At 35.1% G+C, this 27,759-nt stretch overlaps 1 protein-coding gene across 3 annotated transcripts in view; it reads right to left on the bottom strand.

Moving 5' to 3' along the window:
- Positions 1 to 712: 712 nt before the first annotated feature.
- drk (growth factor receptor-bound protein 2 drk) overlaps positions 713 to 27,759 on the bottom strand; it is an 82,283-nt gene continuing 55,236 nt past the window's right edge. For all 3 annotated transcript variants that reach the window (XM_089102869.1, XM_089102870.1, XM_089102871.1), the window contains exons 5-6: positions 19,127 to 19,292; positions 713 to 4,128 (exon numbers count right to left, since the gene is read on the bottom strand). In XM_089102869.1, the coding sequence (XP_088958995.1) occupies positions 3,955 to 4,128; positions 19,127 to 19,292 (340 nt within the window). In that variant the 3' untranslated portion in view covers positions 713 to 3,954. The remainder of the gene's footprint in view (positions 4,129 to 19,126; positions 19,293 to 27,759) is intronic.

The raw sequence follows: 27,759 nt of genomic DNA, 5'->3' as shown, positions 1-27,759 counted from the left end.
GGGTTCCTGCTATTGGGATGGCCTCTTTCAACTATGGAGCCGGGCTAATTTTGAGAAATATTATTTTACTTTTTAGGCGTGTGAAACTCAAGAAAGAGAAATTAACCTATAGTGAGTTTCTTTTTTCAAAAATCCAAGAAGAGGAAAAAAAAATATTCTACAGGCTATTCTGTCCCTCACGATTATAGGATATATACAAAACAGTCCAATATTAAAGTAAACTAGCGTACTTAGGAAAAAACCATGGGCACAACTTGATATTTTTCTGAGAGATGGAGGGGGGCTATATTTTTCTATCAGAACTTGGGAATAAACTCAATTTTGAGGTCTTCCTAGAAAGCCCAACATTTTTCTAGGTGGGCATTGCCTCTCCTCACCAAAATACCAAACCGCAAAATTAAACTTCGGTGCGACGGTGTCAATTAAAGTTTGTTTTCAGAGCCTTATTATCAGAAACTGGGACAACTAATAATCAAGCATTTACCAGAGTTGTCAACATATTTAGTCAAATTCATAATTACAATTTATTTACATTATCATAATTGTGTCTAAAGTCAAATTAAGAACATTTTTTATTAGTGTATACTGCCCACAATCGCCAAGTAAACTACATCCCCAGAAAAAATAAAACTCGAGGCGACGAAATCAATTAATTTTATTTTTACAGATCCTGATCATCAGCAACTCGAACAATCTAAAATTAAGTAGTTACCAGAGCTATGAACATATTTAGTCAAATTTATAACAACAATTAATTTACATAATCATACTTAATCAAAATAAGGAAACCTAATAAAAACACAGGCGGCAAAAAAAGGACGAAAATGAACGTAACAAAACACAAATTAAATAACGCAAATGGTTAGTTGAAGCAATAAAATAGGCAAAGCACTTCCTTGGAAAAGCCAAATCAGCCTTTTGTTTAAAAATAATCACTTAATATATCATCGTACCAACGGATTTGGATTAATTCAATTACTAACGTAATTGATCATGAGTTATTAATTCACCAAACTTATTAATTTTCTACTGCATTCATCTCCTCCCCATTAAGATCTTTTGCTTAGCGCTTTGAACTATATTTTTGTTTACAATTGTAAATTAAGTAGTAATTCAAATTAACCCAATTAATAAGTAATTAACATAAATTCCTATTCAATTAACCACTGATAACGGAATCAATAAGCCAACTAATAAAAAAAATCAATAATAATCAAGTCAATAAATTAAATTACGATTGTTTTAGTTCTTTCATTTTAAGAGCAAAGTAAGATTAAGATTATAATACAGTTATTAACAAAACGGTCTTTTTTCTTTATATAATTTTAGTATGAAAAAATTGTAAAAAATACAGTGCACAACTGAATAATATCCAGGCCGCACCAGAGCTACCCCTGTAAAAAAAAAAACAACCGGACATGAATGATGTATGTTTTAGCATTATTTTAACGTCACATTTAAGCTGTAGATTGAGTTGAAATAGACACTTAAAAAAATAGACCAAAATGATACTAAATAAACACTTCGCTGAAGACCTATAATAACATTGATTTCTTCTCAAAATCGTCCACTAATACTATGTCTTTGTATCTTTCGCTAGATACATCATACAGATAGGGAATCTACTTTTCAAAGCCTCCATATTTTCTAATTTCAAAACATTACACCATATAAACTTATTATGATTGGTCGACATTATGCTTGAAAGTTGAACGGAGCTCAATTCGCCAAATTACACACTGAATACATTGTTGGCGCAGTAGTCATGCCTAATTTTTATTTATCCACAAATGCGACTCTAATGTGGCTCATAAATAACCTAATTATATTTTGGTGCATAGAAAATAAAATAAAATTATGTTTGTTACGCAGGAAGTATATATCACTTATCGCAATCACCATCAGCCTGATAGTGATGAGGTAAAATGACGTAACAAAGCTTCTACAAGTTTGCGAATTATGAGTGCCATCAATTAGGAGGTGGAGAATTTGCCTCCTAAATTTTTAAATATATCTTTTTTGTATTTTCATTGAAAATGTACTTTTTGGTATTTTCATTGAAAAAAAACACTAATAAATCTGCCTTTCGCCTAAATTTTGAAAAATACATTTGCCCCCTCCCTAAATTTTCGTGAATTGACGTCACTGTAAATAAGGGCCCAAAAGAAGACTCATATGGCCAGATAATTACTTTCCAAATAGGTTAGATATCACCCTTTGTGGTACGACGATATATTTTTTTTCTGGAAATCATACAAAACCATTCGAACAGTTTATTATCCGAGAGCGCCATAAGAAATAAGGAAATAGACGAGAAGGAAAAAAAGAAAAGCAAAAACCCAAAACACTTAGAACTACTATGTTCAAAATTAACAGAATTCAATATTTAGAATTCGAAACGAAAATATTTCTAGGCAAATACGGCAAAACAAGAAATCTTGTCAATTTCAATTAATTTCATGTGTTGAAAAACTTCGGTATGACGTTTCTGTACGGAAGTATTACACTCTTACATAGTGTATACTCTAGCCAAAACCTTAGAATTTTTTGTTTTCATTTCAGCCCTGTTTGGTGGTCTTCGAACTATTGAGGCCTTACTTCTCTGCTAACGCAACATATTATTAATTTCTAATTTCTTTCTTATTCCGGCATGAAAAAAATTCGCAAGCATGAATGAAAACCCCGCAAAATTACATATAATTTTGCTACATGTTTATTTACAAAGATATATCTAATTATTCAAACCCTTACTAAAAAGAGAGGATCTTGAAGTCCTTTGGTTTGGCTATCAAGGCTACAAAGATACATGCTGACAAAAGCTAAAACAATTAAGGGTGCTTTCACACTAAGAGCAGTTCATATTAGCACAACTTAATACATTACGTTATGTTATCATACAGGGAAAACTTGTTCATAACACAGTGTCAAGTAGACTTGAGCTCAAAATAGAATTCTATATTACTTAAGCTTATGTTATGTTATGCGAAAGTCGACATACTATGAACAAAAATGAAGCTCTGTATGAGCTATTAATAATTTTGACAATCAATTAATAAGCTTTTCCCAGAAAGAATTTCACAATTGAGCAGAGCTTGAATCAACATTTTTGAATTTTAAATAGTTTGCTTACGATGTCAAAGACAATTTTAGGCAATGATCCTGATGTTTATATGGATTTTTACAGCAGCCTAATGTGAAACCACTTGTTTATGCCTCAAAGTTCATATTCACCGTAACGTAGATTAACCACTTAACGCGCGTAGTGTGAAAGCCGCTTAACGCGTTATAAGATGAGCTGAAACTCGCTTTTATTTTGCTACTAGACAAATGAAGCATTAATTATTTCATAAATGAGCTGGTGATATATCACCCCTTAGCAGCGAACATACGTACTACACGGATACGAGCACTAGACTTTACATTATATCTTGAAGTTAGAGGACATAAGCATAATTTCTTTTCTAAACGCAAAAACTTTTTTCTTGTATCAAGAAATTTTCCAAAAATTTTTTTTTTTTTTTCAGAAGAGAATATGTAACAAAACCAAAGAAGAGTACTAATTTTTACGATTTAGTTTTCTTGAGGTCAATTCTTACACATGATTTAGAGATAATCCCTATCTCTCCAACAGATACAGGTATACTTTTAAATACACAGAATTATTCGTTAGAATCTTCATCAAAGACCTTTCTCCTCCAAGCAAAGGTGCAAGTCCTCTATACGAGAGCCTCCTGAATATTAGGTCAGCACACGCTATACTTAAAGTTGCTCATGTCGACTTTAAGCAGAACTGAGATTACTTATTAAATAGAACACAATCTTTTACAGATTAACACACTCTGACTAACATTATTAAAAAAAACAATTATCAACGATCACACATCAACAGAAGAATTCATCAGTTTATAAACAATCCAACTCCTGGCCATTTTCACATTGTCAAACTCACAAGACTTAATTATGGTAGGGCGTGACATAAGTGGCTGGAAATAATCCCCTTCGATTTCCAATTTCCCCTGTCCACCAATGTTGGTCACTTCGGTCTGTGACAGTGATAACATCTCCTCGTTTGAACTCCAATTCGCCTGGCTCCTGTGGCGTGAAATCATAGAGAGCTTGAACAAGAAACTAGAGAAAATGAAACATATTAGAATAAGTACCGGATTGTCTAAAAAAAAGCCTAGTGTGTGTCGTATTACTTTTTCAAAATATACAAGAGGACAGCCAGACAAAACGGTAATTATTTCAAAAAAAGAAAAAAAAATGGTTTTCCACCAACAAATGATGTGGCTGGTTTTGGGAATTGACTTTTCTATCGCGTGCGGTAAATAATCACTTCTTAGACAAAAACGTCCTTAATCGTTCAATGAAACTCATGTAACTAGCCAAGAAAAAGGAGAGGGGAAAGATCTACACCAGTAATATAACCTCGAATATCCACTATTTATAATGACATATGTATCACCTCTTTACAAATTAGATCCATTTTAAACTTAATAAAGCTTGAAAAATAATTTAGCGATAATAATAATATGTGGGAGGATCTTTCCATGAAGGAAGTTTTCATGGGGGAGGGGACATTGCTATGAAGGGGGCGCCGGATTTCCCAACATTATTTAAAAAAAAGATAAGAAATTATAAAAAAAACAAGTTTTTCAACTGAAAGTAAGGAGCAACATCAAAACTTAAAACGACAGAAAACATAACGTATATGATTGGGTTCATCCCCTAGTCAATACCTCGCTCCTTAAGCCAAATATTATTTAGTACTTTCATAAGAGCTATTTATTCTAATTAACGGCATTTGGGCACTGGCAACCATGGGTGTAATAACTAAGGAAAATATATTCTGTCATTTCACTAGTTTTGAATAAGATTTGGATATTTTTTGGGATATTTTTTGAAACCAGATTTATAATTGTGACTTTCCAAGTAAGTGAATATTTTTTTTCCAGTTAAGAAGAGCCATATACTAGGAACCAGGTGTGTCTATTGGATGCGCACGCGCTGATTGCGTGATTTTTGGCCGCGCAGCGTTGCCATTCTTGTTTGTGAGTTTGGTTTTCGGGCGAAGAAAGGTTAAAATCAGCGTGTGTATATGTTTATGTTTCTTCTGATTTAGTGAAGTCCTGTGGACTGCGTGGATCGCTTGGGACCAAGCAGAAGAGGGGAGAGAACCTGCCGGAAGCGCCGTATTGGTACCTGCCGGTTAATTAGCCTTAAACTGCAGGGAACAGGTGAGCAAGTCTCGACGCTTCCCTTGCTCCCGGTGATCTCTTGCTCCTTAGGTTTCTCTGATGTTTCCTTGATGTAGATGGCGGTGAGAGTGCTTTGAAAAAGCTGCCTCTGACTCCTTAGTTTAGCTAGTCCAGTGCTGTTTTTATCCGGAGTCCAGCTGTAATAGTGAAAGTAACCTAAGACTTGCTGTTCCTGACTTTGCTTAGTGCAATCATCATGCAAATTAAATACGAAAAACCGTCCCTAATGAAGATTCAATCACCAGATTTATCAGTGGCACCATCTACCTTTTGTAACTTGTGGCTATTTGGACTCTTAAAGAAACCACCAGTGCGCACTGAGATAGCTCGCTACTTAGAGCCACCAGAATGCTCTCGCTTATCGGACTGCTTGAATAAGCGAACCCACCGTGGCAAACGAGGAGGAAAAAGGAAACGCCAAATGAGAATCCCGGTGCATATCTCCCGCAGGAGAAAGACAAAGGACCGGCTGACGAGGACGAGTAACCTAGTCGTAATCCGTTGCGCTCCTCCTCACGATACTCCACCCCTACTTGTTCCCTGGTTTATAGAGAATGTTACCGGCAGTGCTTCGGAGCCGACTCCTCCAAATTTGCTTCCAGAGCGATTCTCAGCAAAATACAAACTTACGAATATGCTAATATGTAACTCTCGATCTTTGAACAATAAAATGAAAGAGCTGGAGGTGTTAATTAAGCAGAATAACGTACCCATTGCAATTATAAGCGAGTGTTGGGACATAACTGAGGAGAATGCACGGATTAAAGGTTACAGAAACTACCTCAACACTCGACGTGACCGAGGCATTGTCCGTCGCAGAGGTGGCGTAGGACTTTATATACGTGACGACCTACCATCAAAACTGTTAAGTAGCCCCAATGATTCTGGCCATGAGATTGTGTGGGTGGTGTGCAGACCGGCGCATCTGTCACGAAGATTCTCCTGCTTAATAGTTGCGTCAGTGTACTATCCAGAAAGCGCTGGGAACAGAAAAGAACTTATTGAGCACATACAAGTGTTCGTCAACAGAATGCGCCACAAGTACACTTTCCCTGCGTTTGTGATTGCTGGCGATTTCAATCAGACCAGTCGTCAGTGGGTCTCAAGTATTTTGGATATGAAACAAGTAGTGAACATTCCGACTCACCAAAGTGGCAGTACTCTTGACATGATCTTTACGAACTTGGCAGATCTTTATAACGCTCCCCGATCTCTAGGTCCCCTTCAGAATTCTGACCATTTCATAATTTTCTGGGAAGCACAAGCAAGTATCCCACGACCGAAACGAACAAAAAACACAATTCGGCCCATCATACTGTCTTCAATAGCTCAATTCGGTCGCTGGATTGGTACTTACGTTTTTGAGGACATTTGTGCAAAGGCCGATATTAATGTCAAAGTCAGCAAACTGAACAGCCTTCTGTTGGAAAAGTTCCATCATTTTTTTCCATTAAAAGTTATTACGGTTTGTGACACTGACAAACCATGGATCACCCGCGAACTCAAGCAGATGATAAAAACTCGCTGTAGTCTCCACAAAGCTGGAGATCAAGTGGCTGCAGCCAGTTTGTGTAACAGAATTGTGAAGTTAAACAGACTAGCCCAAAGACAGTATGTAAAAGAGAAAATAACACCATTACTGCATACTGACCCTCACAAATGGCACTCCTCGGTCAAAACCCTTGCAGGGAAATCAATGCCAAAGGACCTCAGACTACTCAAAGATGACGGCACACTGACATCAGCTACTGAAGTGAACAATTTTTTATCCGGCATATGCACCACATACCCATCACTCACAAACTCAAAAATTGAGAGTATCATTGCTGACACCGGGACTGATGAGATATGTGAAGTATCTGAATATGCCGTCTTTAAGGAACTTCAGAAACTGAATGTAAACTGTGCGTCTTACCCTGGTGAACTCCCTGTCAAGTTGTTAAGCAAGTTCTCCATCTTTCTCGCAAAGCCACTCAGCTCTATTATTAAACAGTGTTTTTGCAAACAAGCGTTCCCCAGTGTTTGAAAGAGAGCTTATGTGCGCATCATTCCAAAAGTGAAAAACCCGAAATCTTGCAACCAACTCTGCCCAATTTCAATAGTTCCGAACCTCTTTAAGGTAGCGGAATCATTTATATATCATGAACTTATGTCACAAGTCCAGGGCTCTCTTGATCCATACCAAACGAGTGCTTGAAATGTAGTAGTACAACTGTTTATCTTGTGCGTCTGTATCACCTTATTGTTGAATGGCTTGACCAAGGAGGCACACTTGTAGATCTCCTCCTAGCCGACTATAGAAAAGCCTTCTACTTGATACGCCATTATACTGCAGTGAGCAATCTGAAGGCTATGGGAGCTTGCAGACATATTCTCTTATTAATAATAGATTTCTTACGTGACCGACTACAGAGTGTATATGGTCTCTACCCGGGTGATACTGATTCGGAATGGTCTGAGCTTACGTGTGGTGCCCCAAAAGGCACTAAACTCGCTGCATTGTTGTTCTTGTCAGTGATCAACTTCGTCCTTGCCGATTTTGACGAACGGTTCAAATTCGTAGATGAACTTTCCACCCTCTTAAAATACCTCATTGTGAAGTCTCAAGCCGTTCCCCAGTTCAGTGAATCATTTATCGACAACTTTAGAGACCAGTGTTCTGAAAACAGCCTCCGAATCAACGTAAACGAAAACCAAAATTCTTCGATTTAACCCTCTCTCAAGGGATTTTCAGTGCCCCCCTCCACCATACCACAGCGTATCGTCGGCGGTTATTCTCGGTGTTACGTTCAGCGTTGTCTGTTCGTTTAGCCTCCACGTCCAAGAGGTAGTGAAAAAGGCGAACTGTGCCATGCGTACCCTTTTACTGATGCGAAGATTTGGTTTTTCAGTGCCGCAATTGAAAACAGCCTACCTGACATATATTCGCCCGATATTAGAGTATGCGTGCCCTGTATGGGGTCCACAGGTTCAGAGCACTGCCTTTATGAGTGAAGTACTCGAATCAGTCCAGAAAAGAGTGGTGAAGGCCATACTGTCTGATCTGTACACCGATTACGAATCAGCACTGTCTCAACTAAATTTGCCGTCACTCCACGACCGCCGTTTTCAACTTATCTGTAAATTTGGCCAGTTTCTTCTGACAAGTGATAAACACAGACATATATTACCCTCAATGCTCACAAAAAAAGTAACTACAAGATCAAAAGCAACAAAGCTAGCCGAGCCCAAGTGTCGCACTAATCGCTTCAGCAATTCGTTTGTGCCTTTTTATGTTTCTGTCTACAATGAGTGACATGTGTATTAATTTTTTTTGTGTCTTTGTTTACTTTGTAAATAATAGCGCGATTTAGTCAGGATTTAAACCCTGACTACGAAAGCTTTTATGTTAATAAATGATTCTGATTCTGATTCTGATTTGTGATTAAGAGGTCATTTTTAAAGAATTAGAACAAAATTCGAACTTTAGCTTAAAGAGCAAGGTATTGACTAGGGGGCGAACCCTCTAATATACGTATTAAAAATATATGAGTATAGAAGTTCGTTACGTAAGTTAATTCGCAAGTTACGTATTTATTACTAATAAAAACGTTCGTAAATAAAATTAAACAAGTTTCGAGAAAGCTATTTAACCAAATAAAAGTAAAATCAATATTCAAATTTTGTTTTAATTATTCATTTACGGTAAGCTAAAATCAAAACCTACATTAATTTAAAAACGTTCAAAAATTAAATAAAACAAGTTTTTTTTAACTGAAAGTAAGGAACAACGTTAAAACTTAAAAGAACCAGAAATTATTCCGTATATGAAAGGGGGTGTCCCCTCCTCAACGCCTCGCTCTTTACGCTAAAGTTTGACTTTCTCACAACTCTATTTTTAAAAAAAATAAAAACTTTAGCGTAAAGAGCGAGGATCTACCACTTGCCATCAGTTGACGCGAGGAAGCTGGTCTGCGGAAATATTTATCAAATAGTATTCGATCATTAGCTGCCATTAGGGGCAGCCTTCTGATAGGAAGCAAGTGCCTGATTTTGATCTTTAATATTTTAGATGTCTCTCCAATCCGTAAAAATAGTGGTAGACTTGCATTTTAGATCATTTGCCATTGGTCATAAAAAATGCAAGTCTACCACTATTTTTACGGATTGGAGATACATCTAAAATATTAAAGATCAAAATCAGGCACTTGCTTCCTATCAAAAGGCTGCCCCTAATGGCAACTGATGATCGAATACTATTTGATAAATATTTCCGCCAACCAGCTTCCTCGCGTCAACTGACGCAAGTGATAGATCCTCGCTCTTTACGCTAGTTTTTATTGTTTAAAAAAATAGAGTTGTGAGAAAGTCAAACTTTAGCGTAAAGAGAGAGGCGTTGAGGAGGGGACAGCCCCTTTCATATATGGAATAATTTCTGTTCGTTTTAAGTTTTACCGTCGTTCCTTGCTTTCAGTTAAAAAAAACTTGTTTTTTATTTAATTTTTGAACGTTTTTAAATTAATGCAGGTTTTGATTTTAGCTTACCGTACATGAAAAATTAAAACAAAATTTGAATATTGATTTTACTTTTATTTGGTTAAATAGCTTTCTCGAAACTTGTTTAATTTTATTTACGAACGTTTTTATTAGTAATAAATACGTAACTTACGTAACGAACTTCTATACTCATATATTTTTAATACGTATATTAGAGGGTTCGCCCCCTAGTCAATACCTTGCTCTTTAAGCTAAAGTTCGAATTTTGTTCTAATTCTTTAAAAATGACCCCTTAATCACAAATGCCGTTAATTAGAATAAATAGCTCTTATGAAAGTACTAAATAATATTTGGCTTAAAGAGTGAGGTATTGACTAGGGAATGAACCCAATCATATACGTTATGTTTTCTGTCGTTTTAAGTTTTGATGTTGCTCCTTACTTTCAGTTGAAAAACTTGTTTTTTTAATTTAATTTCTGATCTTTTGTTTAATTAATGATGGGAAATCCGGCGCCCCCTTCATAGCAATGTCCCTTCTCCCATGAAAACTTCCTTCATGGAAAGATCCTCCCACATAACCCCCGACCCACCCCCACCCCTACAATGTTACAAAACGATACTAAAAAAAGCTGTCAATCAAAAGTCTGTTATCGAGTCAAGGGTGTAAACTGAATATTCGAGGAGTCTAAAAAAAAAATTAGAGATTAGGCTAGACAAACCCTGTTCACAATTGGCCTACGTAATTATTCTTTTCATGGCTAGTCGTAGTTTTGGTGGATTTCCGCAAGCTCGGTGGCTGTCCCTTTTTTCAAATAGAATTTTACTAGCTGCTGACTATTTGACAATTACTAAGCTTTAAATATCGAGGCATGTTTTCTCTTCTATTAGTCGCGTACTGACTGCAGGTATATGTTTTCCACGTTTATCTTTTAAATCCCACACGTCCACTTCTTTCTTCTTTCCTTTGTGTTTTCTTCACTTTGAGTGCGATATACTTTCTTTTACTTTTTGATACGCGCTTTGTTTAAAAATTAAATAATGTGAATTTAGTAAGAACGTGATAAAGTAAAGAATGTTGTTTTGGTAATTTAAGATCTAACAATGTTTTCATCTCAGATTTAAAAAAGAAATTAATACAAAAAGCACCTTCAGAAATTTTTGACTTCCCTTTTTATAACACGCAGCGTGATAAACCATTACAGAGAAACCATTTTCATTAGAATTCCCAATTTTCCGGCTATAGTTTCAACAATGTTGCAAGACTTTCCCAACAACCATCAAATTAGGTTTCAGTTCTAAGAAACAAAACCCTGAGGGAAAAAGTAACAAACAGAGGAAACTTCTCCAAAGTATCCATTTTTAATATTTCTCAGAAACGATGAATCTTCTAGGTAAGAAAAAAAAATATTGGAGGAGACTCATTTGAGCCGTTTCCGTTATATAGATTGCTACTATTCATTGACAAAGAATACGCAGATATGAAAGACTCATACAAAATCACAGAATGTCCTCTCAGTGAAGGCTATTACAAAAAAAGAATAAAGAACAAGGCAGTAAAAGGGAGAGGAAATAATTTTTTAAATTTTCAAAAAGGATTAGAAAAAAGACGGATTTTTATTACGTTAATGTAAAAAAAAGACCTCTCAAATGCATCTGCAGAGGCGATGGTCAGTTGCTCCAACCTCCTGAGGACCAACAATCAAGAAAGAGTTTCAAAATGCTCTTAAAAACAAATGACATTTTTCTTAGAAAATGTCTCCCAATGCCCGGGGTCATTTCCTTTTCAATCGGGATTTGAGAGTCATAATTAGACAGTTTATTACTTCTTCGGGAAATCCGGTAAGCTAGGGAGAAATCTACCAAGAAATTACAAACCAATGTAGCCCCGATTTCCCGAAAACCCGAAATGAAGAAAGAGAGTTTTGTAGTTTCTTTTTAATTACAAATGGGGTTTTCTTGCAAGGTATCTGCCAATGTCGGGATTCCTTCAATTCCTGATCATAATTTGAGGGTCAGATTTAGACAGTTTTATTACTTCGCCACGGAACTCGGTACACTAAGGAGAATTCCTCTAAGAAATTGCATATTAGTGTTACCCAAACCTCCTGTAGACCAGGAAAATTGACAAGAGTATGGCAAAGGGAGTATTTTTTAAGTTATTAATTTAAGACAATTGGAACAATATTGCTCATTACTTCACAAAGACGGACATAATTCTAGCCCAACTAAGTAAATTATTCGAAGACTTTCAAAAGAAACCATCTAAAAATCAGCACACTAATTGTGTATAGTTTAGTAATCATAATATATTGCATATGGTGTCGCAGTGACACAAGCATTGAAAAACAACTTAAAGTCAAGATAATAGGGATAATACCGATCAATCTATAAGGAGTGTATAATTAAAGCTGGATTGGGTCGTATATAGCCTACCATATTTCTGTAAATTACGTTATTTTATAGAAGCATCGCACAATCGTACAGGGATATACAAACGCTTACCAATGAATAAAATAGGTGAATTTGGAGTAGAAGGGGTTTATTTTATCCTCTTTAACCAACATACAAATAAGTATTTAAAAAGTTTACATATTTTATATTTTATTGCTTTCTTTAAAGCTTCATCTGAAGCTTCGGCAATTTCTATTAATTCGTGATGCTGAATTATCATTTTTTTCAAAATACTTCCTCAAAAAAGACATATTTGAATTTCTTAAAATTAAAATGCATATACCTGCGCAGCAAATCACGCATCTCAGACATTCAGCCCAATAATTTTAGTAAATGTAAAAATTCAAATATAAAAAGAAAAATTGAGAAAAAAACACAACAGAGGAAATAATGAGACATTCTACAAAACAACATCAAGGCCACGTTTCTGCAATATCTCAGAGGTCTGTTATTCTTACTTACATCAGTGCTCACCTAGTAACGCCGAACAGAATACCACAACACTTTTAAAAAGGTCTATTTATAACAGATATTTAATTAATAGAAGTCTTATATATACTATAAAACATGACTGCTTCCTTTCTAACAAATAAATAAAAGGAAAATGATGATACTGCTCTTGTCTTAGAGTAGCAATGAAACCGTTTCTAAGAAGCAAACCAGAGTACACAACTTCAGAACAAAAAGAGGCCACTTCAATTATTTGATAAGCTGAGGATTGTTTCTTCGTCCTAATTACAAAGAACATGGGGAAACATTCAGGAAAATCTTATATGAAGTTTTAGGAAGTTTATTAGAACGTTGCCTTTTAAGCGACAGGTCGGCACTATAAATGTATTTGACTTGAATATTTAACAAAAATGAAAATAAATTATAGCCTGATAGATAACAAGATAGCTTACAAATAGAGAGAAAAAAATTGCAACACTCCTCCAATTGCAGAAAAGTAAAAAAATCTAAGTATCAAATAAAATAATAAAATACACAATTTCAGAAGAAAAGTTGGCAAACTAAGATATTTGATGATCCAAAAATTGTTGCTCCGTCCTAATTACAAAAAAAAATTGAGAAAATAGTCAATAAGGTATTATAATGATGTTTAAGAAATTACATAGAGGCCTTGAAAGAACCTTGTCTTCTAAGTGACATGTCAACCACAACGATGTGTTTAACAAGAACATTCTTTTTACCAAAAACAAGGAAAATAACCGAACAAGTAAATTAGCAAATAAAAAGAAAAATGAATTGAAAAGGAGACCTCTCTCCCGGCAAGGAAGTAACAACACTATCTCAGGAGCAAACCAAAGTAAGTAGGCCATTCCAAATAGTTGACAATCAAAAGATTCCTTCATCCTGACTACAAAAATAAAAGTCATCAAAAAACGGGAAAACATTCAGGAAAGTCTTGTAAGTTAGGAAAATGTTTCGAACCTATGAAAGAACCTTGCCTTCTAAGTGACATGGCAACCAAACAGATGCATATGACAAGAACATTTTTTCCAAAAAAAAAAAAGAAAGGAAAACAACCTAATAAATAACAAATTAATCAACAAAAAAGGGAAAATAATTTAAAAAGAATGACAATCCTCCCATGGTGAGAAAGTAACGAAACTGTTTCTAAGAAACACAATAAAGTAAACAAGTTCAGAACAAATCCGACCATTTCAACAATTGGTGATCTGAAGGTCAGTATCGTCCTTATTACTAATAATGAAAGTAAAACATCTCGGAATGTCTTATAAGGAATTTTCTAGAAAATTTCTCGAAGTCATGAAAGAGAAAAGCCTTAAGGGATGTGCCAATCAAGAAGATAAGTAAAACATGAACATTCATTTTACGCCTCTACCCACTAGGGAAAAATAAAAATCAGGGAAGATAAGCTATTCAATAAATGATCGATCAACACATAAAAAACACACAAAAATTAAAAGCGATGATACAGCTCCGGTGGTTGGGAAGTAATGAAATTTATAAGAAACAAAAAAAGGACAACACTTCATAAAAAAAAGGCTAATTCAAAAACTTCACAGGCTGAGCGTTGTTCCTTCGTCCGAAATTTAAAAAACGTGGGGAAACAATGTTTCTCTCTCAAAATTTTCCGAAACATTCACGAGTCATTTGGAAGTATTTTGGGATATGTCTAGAAACTGCAAAAGAACCGTGCCTTCTAAGTAACGAGTCAACCAACAGATTGTTGACCAAAAAGATTTGACATTGATATCTTCTAACAAAAAAGGAAAAATGAACTGATAAATAACTAAGTCATCAACAAACAAAAGAAAATAAAAGAGGATGAAGACTCTCCCGATGAAGACTGTTTCTAGCAAAATAAAAATACACAAACTCCAAACAAAAGTGACCATTTAAAATTTTTGATGATCTGAGGATTGTTTCTTTGTAGTAATTGCAAAGAACATTGGGGAATACATTCAGGAAAGCCTAATAAGAAGGTTTTGGAAGAAAAATCTTGGAACCGTGAAAAAAAAGTGTCTCTGAAGTGACATGTCAACCAAATAGGTATATTTGCAATGAACATTCTCTAACTTTAAGACTATTCTTCTATTCTCTTTATAACTGCAGTGAAAATTCTCAATGAGCAAATGAAAGCAATATAATTCGGAAAAGGAGTATACTGCTCTGGTGGCGGGGAAGTAGCGGAAGTGTTTCCAAGAAACAGACCAAAGAAGATAACTTCAGAGCAAAAAGGGGTCACTTGAAATAGCTGACGGTCCAAATGCTATTTCCTTGGTCCTAGTTACGAAGGACATGGGCAGATGTTCAGAAAAGTATTACATGGAAGTTTTAAATAATTTCTGGAAACCTTGAAAGGACCTTGCCTTCGGAGTCATATGTTGACCAAGCAGATGTAAGGACGTAAATATTCTTTATAACAAATAAAAACAAGATAACTGATAACTAATTAATGTTGGGGAAGCAACGAAACTGTTTCTAAAAGATAAAAAAAGGTACAAAACATCAGATAAAAAAGGGGACGTAAAATATTAAATTATTCTAGGATTTGAAACAAGAAACATAGGGGAACCTACAAGAGACCCTACAAGAGATGACTCCTTGAAATTTTCACCGTGCCTCGTGGTCCATATGATACATCAATAAAAGAGGCATCTATACCATAAAGATGATCGTCTGTGTATCTATCTGTACATAAACACGAACAAAAACTATTAGGTCTATTTTCTTGAAATTTGGAACAAATAAAGTAAAGAAATTGGAGTGGAATGACCCACTTTTAATGAATGTTTACGTAAATGTATATGTTTTGATTGATTTTCCATATCCTCTTGTGAATATAAAAGCCCATTTTTCATCATATGAACAATTTTGGTCTCTGAAGTGTTCTTGTTTGCTGTACCGCTTCTGAAGCAACCCATCACATAGCTGGTAATCGTAGGTAGCGCAACCGCGCTGCCCAAGTAAAGAACGATGTTGGCACAATGTATTATTTTTTTTTTTTTCCGTACCAGGGCACTTCGTATCGAAGAAGTTGTCATATAAACTTAGAAAAGGGCTCATTGGATTGGAAATTAGAATGGCTAGTGTCCATTTTAATAGTCGAAAGTGATTGGAAGGCAACTAACACCCCTTCAACGCCCACCATATCCCGAAACACACCCAATAAAAATATTGAGATGGTCATTTTGTTCGGCGTAGATGATTTCCAGAAAGAAAATATGTTTTTGAAGAGGACACTCCCCCACAACCCTCAGGACAAGGGTTTTAAGTTATGCCCTAGGGGCATATAAGAACGATGTTGGCACAATGTATTTTTTTTCCTTTAGACCATGGCACTTCGTATCGATGAAGTTGTCGTAGAAACTTAAAAAAGGACTCATTCAATTGGAAATTGGAGTGGCTTGTGCCCTCTTTAATAGTCGAAAGTGATTGGAAGGTAACTAACACCCCTTCCACGCCCACCATTTCCGGAAACACATCCAATTAAAATTTTGAGATAGCCATTTTGCTCAGCGAGTTGATTTCCAGATAGAAATTATGTTTTTGAGGAGGACACTCCCCCACATCCCTCGGGGCAAGGGTTGTAAGTTATGCCCTGAGGACATATAAGGTTTTTTATAGAAAGCGTTGTCGTAGAAACTTCAAAAAAGGCTCATTCGATTGGAAATAGGATTAGTGCCCTTTTTAATAGTCGAAAGTGATTGGAGGGCAACTAACCCCCCTCTCACGCCCACCTTTTCCCCAAACACATCCAATCAAAATTTTTATATAGTCATTTTTTCAACGTAGTTGAACGTTCTGGAAATTATGTCTTTGAGGATGACAGCCCCCCCCCCCAAAAGTCCACGGGGCAAGGGTTGTAAGTTACGCCATGGGGCATGTAAGGTTTTTATAGGACGCGCTGTCGTAGAAACTTCAAAAAGGGCTCATTCGATTGGAAATTGCAATAGCCAGTGCCGTTTTTAATAGTCGAAAGTGATTGGAAGGCAACTAACACCCCTACCACGCGCACCATTTCCTCAAACACATCCAATCAAAACTTTGAGATAGCCATTTTGTTCCACGCAGTTTAAAGCTCAGGAAATTATACCTTTGAGCAAGACACTCCCCCCACAGTCTTCAGGGCAAGGGTTATAAGTTATGCCCTGGGGGCATTTAAGGTTTTTACTGAATTCTTTGCCGTAGAAACTTAAAAAAGGGCTCATTCGATTGAAAATTCAAAGGGCTAGTACCCTTTTTAATAGTCGAAAGTTATTTGAGGGTAACTAACCCCCCTCTCATGCCCACCTTTTCCCCAAACACATACAGTCAAAATTTTTAGAAAGCCACTTTATTCAACGTAGTTGAAAGTTTTTAGAAATTAGGTCTTTAAGGATGACAACCCCTCCTCCTGACAGCCCTCAGGGCAAGGGTTGTAAGTTATGCCCTGGGGCATGTAAGGTTTTTATAGAAAGCGATGTTGTGGAAACTTCGAAAAGGGCTCATTCAATTGGAAATTGAAATGGCTAGTGCCCTTTTTCATAATCGAAAGTGATTGAAGGGCAACTACCCCCCCCCCTCTCACCCCACCTTTTCCCCAAACACATCCAATCAAAATTTTGAGATAGCCATTTTGTTCACGTAGTTGAAAGTCCTGGAAACTAGGTCTTTGAGGATGACAGCCCACCCACAGCCCTCCGGGCAAGGGTTATAAGTTATGTTCTGGGGGCAAATAAGGTTTTCAGAGAAAGCGTTGTCGTAGAAACAGAGTGACGAATTATCAGATACGGGCAGATACTGAACAACCATCGGTGATCAATGAGATCATAATGAGGAGATGATGTACTGGGGGCATATAATCCACATGATTGAAGGACGCCTCCCATACGGTCTTAGAGGAAGGGAAAGGCAGGAAGCGAATTAGGGCAATCCCTGGGGGAAAAGGCAACAAGTCTCCAAAATGCACAGAACAAGCTATGGCCCCTGGCACAAGATCAGCTGAATTAGGTCTCTGCCTTTGCTGACTTATGCGCCTCTAGGCAAGGAAGACCTAAGTCAGAGTAGGTCTATACTCTGGAAAATTCACCTACAAATCAGACTACAAGAAACCCTCACCCCAGCTTTAGATAGCTATGTATAGTCATATTACATTTTCCGTGTCATAATAACTCCGGAATTGCCAGTCTTCGTGTGTTTTAGTTTGATTCAACAGTGAGCCCATGAGTACCCTGAAAAGTTTCAAACCTTTCGACAAATCTCGTTATATTCACATTATTTTATCCGTTACGATAGGTTGTCTTCTGATTAATCGGGCTTCAGGACACACAAAAATATACTGTCATCAGACAACTGGGACAAATCGAGAATTTTGATCCTTGGACTTCCAGTAACCCAACTGCAGTAACAAACTTACTCTGCATAAGCCCAGTACAAATTTTTGGAATCAAGCTGATCCAAAGGATTGACATCTACTCCTCCTTAGGTACTTACACAATCAGCAATGGAGGAGTAATGTCTCTCCAGAAGACCTACCTAACAAGACTTCTTCGAGTGGACATTTTGTCCAACAGTCCCTATTGTAATCACTTTGACACCTACCAAATGTTGCCTTTTATTTAAAAAAAAAAAAAGTAGATTTAACCAGCAGTCTGGACGTCTTCTGGAGAATGATATGTTGTGACATCTAAACTGATTTGAATTAATGGCGTTCAACTGGTTAGTTATTGAAAGTTAGACAACCTAATTTGAACAGACTACAACCTTATTTGAACAGACTACAACCTTATTTGAACAGACTACAACCTTATTTGAACAGACATCATTCTTTAACAACATTATTATTACTGCTTGCATGTATATATAAAACACGACATACCGAAGCAGATAAAAAATCGATCTTTTTATCTGTAGTCTTTCTATATTCTTTGATGATAATTCTTGGAATTAAGCTTGGTAATGAGGTACAAAACACCACTGCAACAATAGTCGCTTTGGCATTTAAGATCTCTCCTTTTTTTAAAGTTTATGGGTAATTTGTTAGAATTTTTGAACCCGTTCTTCCTAAATAAGTATTGTGTTGTTTAAGTATATGTTTTATTGTTTGTTGAGGTTTTTGTCTATAGTTAGGATGATGAAAATGTTATATTGGATTAATTTAGTTTTTTAATTTTCAGAGGTATAAAGGAGGAGCAAACAGAGGAATAAAAAAAAAAAAAAAAAAAAAAAAAAAAAAATCTCTCCTTTCATAAATCTTCTTCTTATCTTCTATTTAACAGCAGGTGGGCTTTTAAATAGAAGAGAAGCCTTCATAGCTTCATAGCCGTAAGCCTTCAAGGCTTCCTAACCGTAGCCTTCATAGCCATCTTCTTCTTCTTCTTCAAGTATTTGCTATGAGCACTTTCGTATATGTCCAAGTTGAAATATACTTTTACGCAATACTTTTTAAAACCAAATATCGAGCTATAAAAAATCCATCAGCTGTTACTTACTTCTTCTGGAACCATATCCCTAAGTTTGATATCTTGCGACCTTGAAACGGAGGTGGATCGATGGTAGTCAACTAGTTCGTTTAAACTTGAAAACTTCACTACCCACAGGAAAAATTTTCCGGTCGCATCTCGTAAAACTTTAAAATGCTGTACACCATCCCCACATCTAGAAAATAAAATACCTTAGCTAATGAGATATCCAACATCCAAACATGTCGTTTGCAAAAAACATCCCCAAACAATTAGATTTTCACACTAGCAATATATGGTTATGACTAAAGGTGTTTAGTCTACATTTTAAATTGCACTGTAGAGAATATTTAAAAATGTAACAAAAACCAAACCCTTTAATTACAAAATTGAACTACACAAAAGACTAAAGCAAAAGTATTTCAAATCACATCGGGAAACATTCATCAACAAAAAGAGACAAACAAACAAACACAATAAACAAAATAAAAAACGAAAAACTACACATAAAGGATGGAACGTTGTACATATGAAAAGAAAGAGAGAGAGAAATCTCAAGGTGAAGAAAACCAACGGGACTACGGTCAGTACAAGGAAAAGAAAAACTAGCATTTTCAATTGAGACCTTTACAACCATCATTCAGTTGTTTAGATCCTCACAAGCGAGTATGCGTTTTTCCCAAAGGCAAGCCGTATATGTCTCATGGCAGATATTGCTAGCCGCTAGGTCCAGGCTCATTTATTTTCCAATCATATATACACAACATACTAGGTATACTAGTATCTGGCAGAGAGACAATTTAATTAAACCCAGGCTAATTTCATGAACATTTTTTTTATTCGTACCTTGATCAGTGTGTCGTTTTATCTCACAGCTCAGGGGCAAGTTGGAGCTATCAGGAAACGTTCTTTTTAAGGGGGTGGGGTGAAGCAAAGTCAGAGTAATACAAACAAGAATTTCTGGTTCTCATGAAAGAGCATATACTACGGTTTTTATTATTATTTTTTATTCCCGTTGTCCGGCAGGCTCTTTGGCAAGAAAAAAAATGAACAAGTCCACATATGATATAATATTTAAAAGGGTAGGCAAAAGTGCTAAACGCTCCTTCTAATTATACTCTCCTGTACAAAAAACCCAGTGACGGTTCAAGATGATATGTCAATCAAGCTTTTTGTACAATGGATTATGTTTGACGCGAAGGTCAAATTCTTTCGGTATATATATATACCGAAATATATATATATATATATATATATATATATATATATATATATATATATATATATATAAATATAAATATAAATATATATATATACATACATATATATATATATACGTGTATATATATACGTATATATATATACGTATATATATATTTATATATATATATATATATATATATATATATATATATATATATATATATATATATATATATATATATATATATATATATATATATATATATATATATATATATATATATATATATATATATATATATATATATATATATATATATATATATATATATATATATATATATATATATATATATATATATATATATATATATATATATATACAGAGTACCAGGGCCCAGCACGCGGCAGGCTTCCATATATGGATTCTCATTGCCACTTGTCTAATAACCGCAGACTTGAGCCTTTTCTTAATGTCATGACGACACCACAGGTTCGTTACAAACACTCTGGAAAAAATATGAATTCTTCCTTAAAGTCCTGACCTATTTAGATCGTTCTTGTGACCCGAAATGTCAATGATGTAATATGTATTATAATTATTAATTGTTTAATTAATCTAAAAAAAAGAAATATCATTCTAACAATAAGACATTTTTTTGGTAGTTGTCAGGGCTTCCTTCCACACTTCGTTATATGTTCTTCGTTCATTTTCAGGTAGTACCAGAACTTTTAAGCCACGCTGTCTTTTCACACGAGAAAATGCCACGTATAACATTCCATGGTTAAAAAGAGGAGAACTAAGGTCGACGCTAACAAGTTCAAAAGTTTGCCCTTGGGACTTATGTATAGTCCTGGCAAATGCAGATGGAAGTGGAAATTGATTTGGTTGAAGAGTACATCCAAGTTGACCTTTAGTAGAGTCCACTCCTCTTTTTCCCCCAGTAATGATATTCGCATTTGTTAGGTTGTTGCATAATTCAGACACAATAAGGCGGGTCCCATTACACATCCCTTCTGAGATATCGAAGCTACGAAAAAGCACAACTATCGTATTTTTTCTTCATTTTAAAGTCATGTGGTGGTAAATCTGCAGTTTAAATTGAACTGAGGATTCTGGAGTAAATCATTTCCTCCTTTTTCTTTATCTTTTACAGAATCATAACTCGTATACGATTTGTATTCTCCTAGAAGGCGATCAACAATTTTTACATTCACTTTACATACTTCTTTGTTGATTGAAGCTAAAATAACTCGATCCTTCATTAAATTGAAACTTTGTTTATACAAACGTTCTCCGAAAGCCTCCTCGATTAAGTCGATAATTAAAATTATTTGTTCCGGTAGTTCAATTTCATTAAGAAGATTTTTAGGCAGATTTTCATTTCCCAGTTCGAGGATGTACTTTATGCTTCCTGTTCAGGATCAACCCGCATATTTTTCTCAAAGGAAATATGTTTGAAATACTTCTGAAGATGACTTTTTTATAGACAAATCGAGTGTTTCACTGCAGTTACTTCGGGGTTGAACTAGTAAACACTGTTAGAAATCACCTTCAGCAACTAAAATTTTCCCACCAAACGGTACGTTTGGATTTGCAATGAACCGTAACAACTGATCCATATTTTGTAAGCCATACTTGGGAAGCATGGGTGCTTCGTCAAGTAGGAAAGCATGTACTTGAAGTAATTCTAAGGCTTTGCTTGAACCAGGTCTTATACTCGAAACAGAATACGAGGAAAGTGGAAATTTCAAGTCAAAGATCTTGTGTGTTGTTAGTCCTAGTGACAACAAAGTTGCTGCTATTCTCGTATAAGCCATACATTTTACTTTGTGATTCTTTCCACACAGATGCGGTACAAGGTTTTATAAACACATGTTTTACCATTACCACCTAGTTCATCTATGAAAAAATATTCTTTTCCAACATAATTAGGATCATTGACAGCCAATAAAATATTGTCAAAAATTTCAAGCTGTTTTCCTTGCAGAAGCCGATAAATGCTATCTCCAGTATCTGACTCACTATAATTTAGAAATTCCAAGCTTTGGCCATTTTCATTGGTCTCAATGTTGTCCATGCCATACCGTTCGACCCAAAAACTAAATCTTCGACCTTGTATTACCATCGTATTTAACTTCGATGCAATGATGCGATAAGCCCGCTTTACTGCAAGATCTTCAGATAAATTATTTCGTCGGGCATGCCGAATAAAATCTTCTGCCAACTGATTTTTGAATCTTCCCCAAAGAGCTTTTGGATCTGTAGGATTACCAAAAACAAGAATCTGTGCGAAGAGTATTTGCATTACAGAAGGCATTTTGGACAGTGCCGATTCTTCTAGGGCGTCGAACCACTGTTCATCGTCGAATTCAAGGCCATAAACCAGGCATGCTTTTTTGTATGTGGAATAAACAATATTATCAACTGTTTTAAGATCTTCAAAACTTGTTGCATTCTTCACATGATACAAAAGTACTCGCAAACAGAAGCACTCGGGAAAGCCACAAATCCTACGTATTAAATTCGTCCAATGACACGTAATCGACGGATTCTATGTTCCAATGTAATGGTATTGTCATTCCATCTATTCGTCCAATGACACGTAATCGACGGATTCTTTGTTCCGATGTACTGGTATTGCCATTCCATCTATAGTGTTCAGGCATTTCCTCCCAATAATAGATAAATTCCTTCTTTTTCATTTGTTTTAACGCCTTGTTGTGTCAAAAATATGCTTCCAACATTGAGCCTTGTTGTCCAATATCTACAAAATCTTCTTGGGCTTGGCTGATATTTTGCATTAGGTAATGTCCTGGCAAATGAACATTTAAACCTTTAAGCGGCGTTCACAAGCATGTCTAGCTAGAATCCCATGTCTAGACACATGTCTAGCCAGAATCCAATGTCTAGGCAACGACCGTTCACAAGTAAAATTCGGCGCTTAGCTAGACACGCTAGACAAGGCGCTTGACATTGAGTTCTAGACTCTAGAATTCAATGTCTAGGATTTTCGATTACAGCCAATCAGAAGGTGTCAAGTTCCATTATTTTCATCATTTTGTTTTCGTTTGTAAACTGAAATTTAATTTTTGTTTTCTCATTAATTGTTTTTTTCATTTTAGGAAAATATGCAACACCAGACATAATATTAAGCTCACTAAGGCAATTGCTTTGCTTATTTCATCCATTAGCTTGTGACAGTAAAAATAGGGATTACAATTTCGAAAGTTTTGCCCGCATAAGCTCTGTTGATTGGCTAGAAATGACAATTTGAAACTAAATTTGCAGTTTTAGCTACGCACCGAATTTTACATGTGAACGGTCGTTGCCTAGACATTGGATTCTGGCTAGACACTTGTCTAGACATGGGATTCTAGCTAGACACGCTTGTGAACACCGCTTTAATGACATGGCTCTTTTTATGGCTATCGTAAATAAATAGTTCCCAGGAAGCTTCAGTTGGTATAATGCAGCATCCTTCCATATAGGTTTCAGCTTCATTGTAAACCATGCACCGTTTATTTTCGACAATCTTTATTGAAGCCCAATCATGTCCCTTGCAGGTGTATTTATATTACTAGATACTTATTGATATTTCACCGGACCTATATTTCCTACATATTCGACATTTATGTAACATTGAGGATTATATGTGTTGACATGATTATCACGAGTAATTCGGCGATTATTATAAACTTTTCGATAAATAGCACGGTCATGTAAAAATTCTTCTCTATTCATTTTGTCTAACTTGGGATCATAAAGACGACAATACTTTGGCTTTTCAGCATCCGCTAGAGATGTGACTGAATTGTATTGCTTTGGAAAACCGAAGGGGCACTGGAATTTTCTATTTTTATTAATCATACAACTCGCATTTGGATTTAAATTCCCACATAGATTATGAATCATCCGCTTTAAGACGGATTCTCTTAATAATGGAATTAGGTATTTCAGCTGAAATAAGATCATCAATTTCAACTGGATTATGGATTCGATCCTGAGGACTCATGATCAATAGCAAATGCATATGTGGTAGTCCACGTTTTTGAAATTCAATCGTGTACACATTTTTTGCCACCTTTCCAAATATGTGTCCCTTATCAATATCATTAATTATATCGTAAAATTTCAGTTTTACATTTCGAGTAATGAGATCAGGACGATCTTGAGGAGACTGTTCTATAGTAGAGTTATCATCAAGTTTAATACTTGCTGTTTCTTTAAATTCAGGCCAATCAGGACTGCAAGTCAGAGTTATAGAGGAATCTGTGGGTCCAAGGCGACGAACAATAGCCAAGGCGTCATCGAAATGTTCAGCAAAGTTGCGTGTTGATCCGACGAATGATGACGGTAGGATTACATTTACACCAACGAATGCATCCGAACTTATAGAATTAAAACTAGCATAAAAAGCCGATTCATTTGATATTTCTATTGGTATCAAAATTCCGTTTTTTAGAGTTTCGGTTACTATTGAGCCGGGTCGCTCTTTACTTACAGTTCGTTACCACGAACTGTTTGATCAACAGAAATATAAACCTATAATAATTCAAACTCAAACCGACTAGAAATTACTACTGAAGAATAAATGAAATCCAAAAAGGACAGAAATTAAATAAACCACAGCAAACAAACATACAACAGGTAAAAAAGAAATGAATAAATAAATTTTAAAATGACGAAAACCTTAATTGAATTTGCGAATCAAGCTTAAAACGAGCAAAAAATATTTTACTTTTAAAGAATAAATAAAACCCAAAACGAACAGAAATAAATATACAACCATAGCAAACAAACATACAAGAGGTAGTAATATAAAGGAATAAATAAATCTTAAAACGAGTAAAACTTAAACTGAATATGCAAATCAAGGTTAAAAAGAAACAAGAATCACTACAAAAAAGAGTTTGGCTACTAACCTCTTCCCTAACTGTAAAAGTATAAAGCCTACTGCGTCAAAGGCTTTTACCAAAAACTACATATGTCTTGAAAAGAACTAATAAAATTAAACTGAATATTTAATTATATTAATCTATGAAAGCTCATCGGCCCAAGATTTTATTTCACTGCAATTTCCATTTTATTTCCAATGTTATAATATGTATAAAAGAAAACATTTGTACTATAATTCGTTTTAGTAAAGCGCCAAATACGCAGTACGCTTTAGACTTTTACAGTTAGGGAAACAGGCAGAAGCAAAACTATTGTTTGGTGTGATAACTCAATGTATCTTGAATAGTCTTGGAAAGAACTAATAAAATTAAAACGAACATTTGATATGTAACGATTTCAACTGATGAAAGCTCATCAGTCTAAAATTTCATTAAATTGTAATTTTCATTTTATTTTTAATGTTATAATATCTACAAATGGAAACATTTGTGATATAATTCGTTTTCAGTAAAGCGCCAATGAAGCAGTGGGCTTTATACTTTTACAGTGAAGGAAGGGGGCAGTAGTCAAATTCTTGCTTGTAGTGATTTTTTTGGTTTTAAGCTTGATTTGCATATTCAATTTAAGTTTTACTTGTTTTAAGAAGTATTTCTTCATTAATATTAGTACCTGTTCTATGTTTGTTTATTTAATTTCTGTTCGTTTTGGGATTCATTTATTCTTCAATAGTAATTTCTGGTCGTAGGAAGTTTGAATTATTATAGCTTTTTATTTATACTGATCTTAAGTTTAATATGGTCTTTAATTTTGTTTAAAAAAATTTGTTTTTCGGAAAGTGTTTTTTTTTTTTTATTAATTATTATAATACCACAAATGGTATTTTCCCCCTTCTGACCTCGTTTAGGGTGGACATGGGATACTAAGTGGTGTAATATTTCAACTGTGATGTCATCTTCGGTCTTCCTGATCTTGAATTAATAGGAAACGCTCTTTCAATCCAGAAAATACTGTAGAAATTTAAGTTCGAGATTCTCCTCTCCGTTTCTTCCCCTCTTTCCCCTGAAAAAGGGGTATTTCTGCACGGCCAATTTTCAATATGCTAAGCAAATTATTCCGAAAATTTTGGTCCCAAAGAAATTCCTGCCAAGGTTTGGCCATTGTTTCATAGTTTTACTGGAATATTATATTTTCTAGAACGCCATCTATCAAGTTTCAGTATTCTTCGGTACAAAAATAGATGACAGATAACGTGCTCTCCACAGCGTTTCTTGTTCCAAATTAAAAGAAAATCAGACGGTTTAAGGGGAGAATCCATCAAAAAAAAAAAAAAAAAATTTAGCGAAAAACGACACACACATTCTTTTAAGACAAAAGACTATAACGAAAAAAGACAACAAAAACTAATTTCAAAACAATTCCTCGGGCCAGTGTCTGAATTGCAAGTATTCTATACAAGCACATGAATTTACGCAAAATAACTTAAAACTAACATAATCTCCTTGACTGGGGGCTGTTTGGGAGCATAGTTCTTCGAAAATGTTAAACGTATTATTTCTATAAAACCTTTCCTAAAGTTAGGTCACTAAATTCTTCCACGGGAGCATTGGATTTTCTCTTAATCCGTTATAACTTTTCCTTCTATTAAGATCAACCCCCCCCCCCCAGTGTGTTAACATGACATAAAACTAAACTGCCGTAATATTTTCCATTATCAAATTAACTGGAAGTTGGATTCTGGAAAAAACGTGGATTATATTTCTTATAAACAAAGCGGATGTTTTGTTTTAAAAAAAAATACAAAATTAAATGAAATAAAATAAAATGAAAAACAAAATGAAATAAACTGAAAATAAAATGAAAAATAAAATAATCTATGAATTAGATCTTGGTCAGGACAAATTTTATAAACCAAACAAGACTGTAGGCGAAATAATAAGAAGTTGGTCTCTTTTCGTAATTAAATAAAAACACCAAGTTTTTTTAACTGAAAGTAAGGAGCGACATTAAAACTTAAAACGACCAGAAATTATTCCGTTTATGAAAGAGGCTGTCCCCTCCTCAACTCCTCACTCTTTACGCTAACGTTTTTTATTGTTTTAAAAAATAGAGTTGTGAGACAGTCAAACTTTAGCGTAAAGAGCGAGGCGTTGAGGAGGGGACAGCCCCTTTCATATACGGAATAATTTCTGTTCGTTTTTAGTTTTAATTTCGCTCCTTACTTTCAGTTCAAAAAACTTGTTTTTTTTTATTTAATTTCTGATCGGTTTTTAGTTAATGCAGCTTTTATTTTGGCTCGCCGTCATTGAATAAGTAAACAAAATTTGCATAAAAATTTTACTTTTCTTTTGCTAAATGGCTGTCCCTAAATTTGGTTCTGATGTAATTTACAAATTAACTTACGTAACGAACTTCTATATTCGTATATTTTTCTTCTGGAAAAAAATACTAAGTTGCAGATTTTTGCAGATATGAGCTTGAAACCAATGTTAAAGGGTTTTCTGATACGCTGAATCTGACAGTGATTTTCATTAAAAAATTTTCACTTTTAGGGGATGTTTTC

The sequence above is a fragment of the Artemia sp. Qi Xiang Cuo genome, chromosome 17 (genome assembly GCF_049724085.1).
Source record: "Artemia sp. Qi Xiang Cuo chromosome 17, ASM4972408v1, whole genome shotgun sequence".
In the NCBI taxonomy this organism is placed as follows: domain Eukaryota; kingdom Metazoa; phylum Arthropoda; class Branchiopoda; order Anostraca; family Artemiidae; genus Artemia; species Artemia sp. Qi Xiang Cuo.
This window is presented reverse-complemented; position numbering and strand designations above follow the sequence as displayed.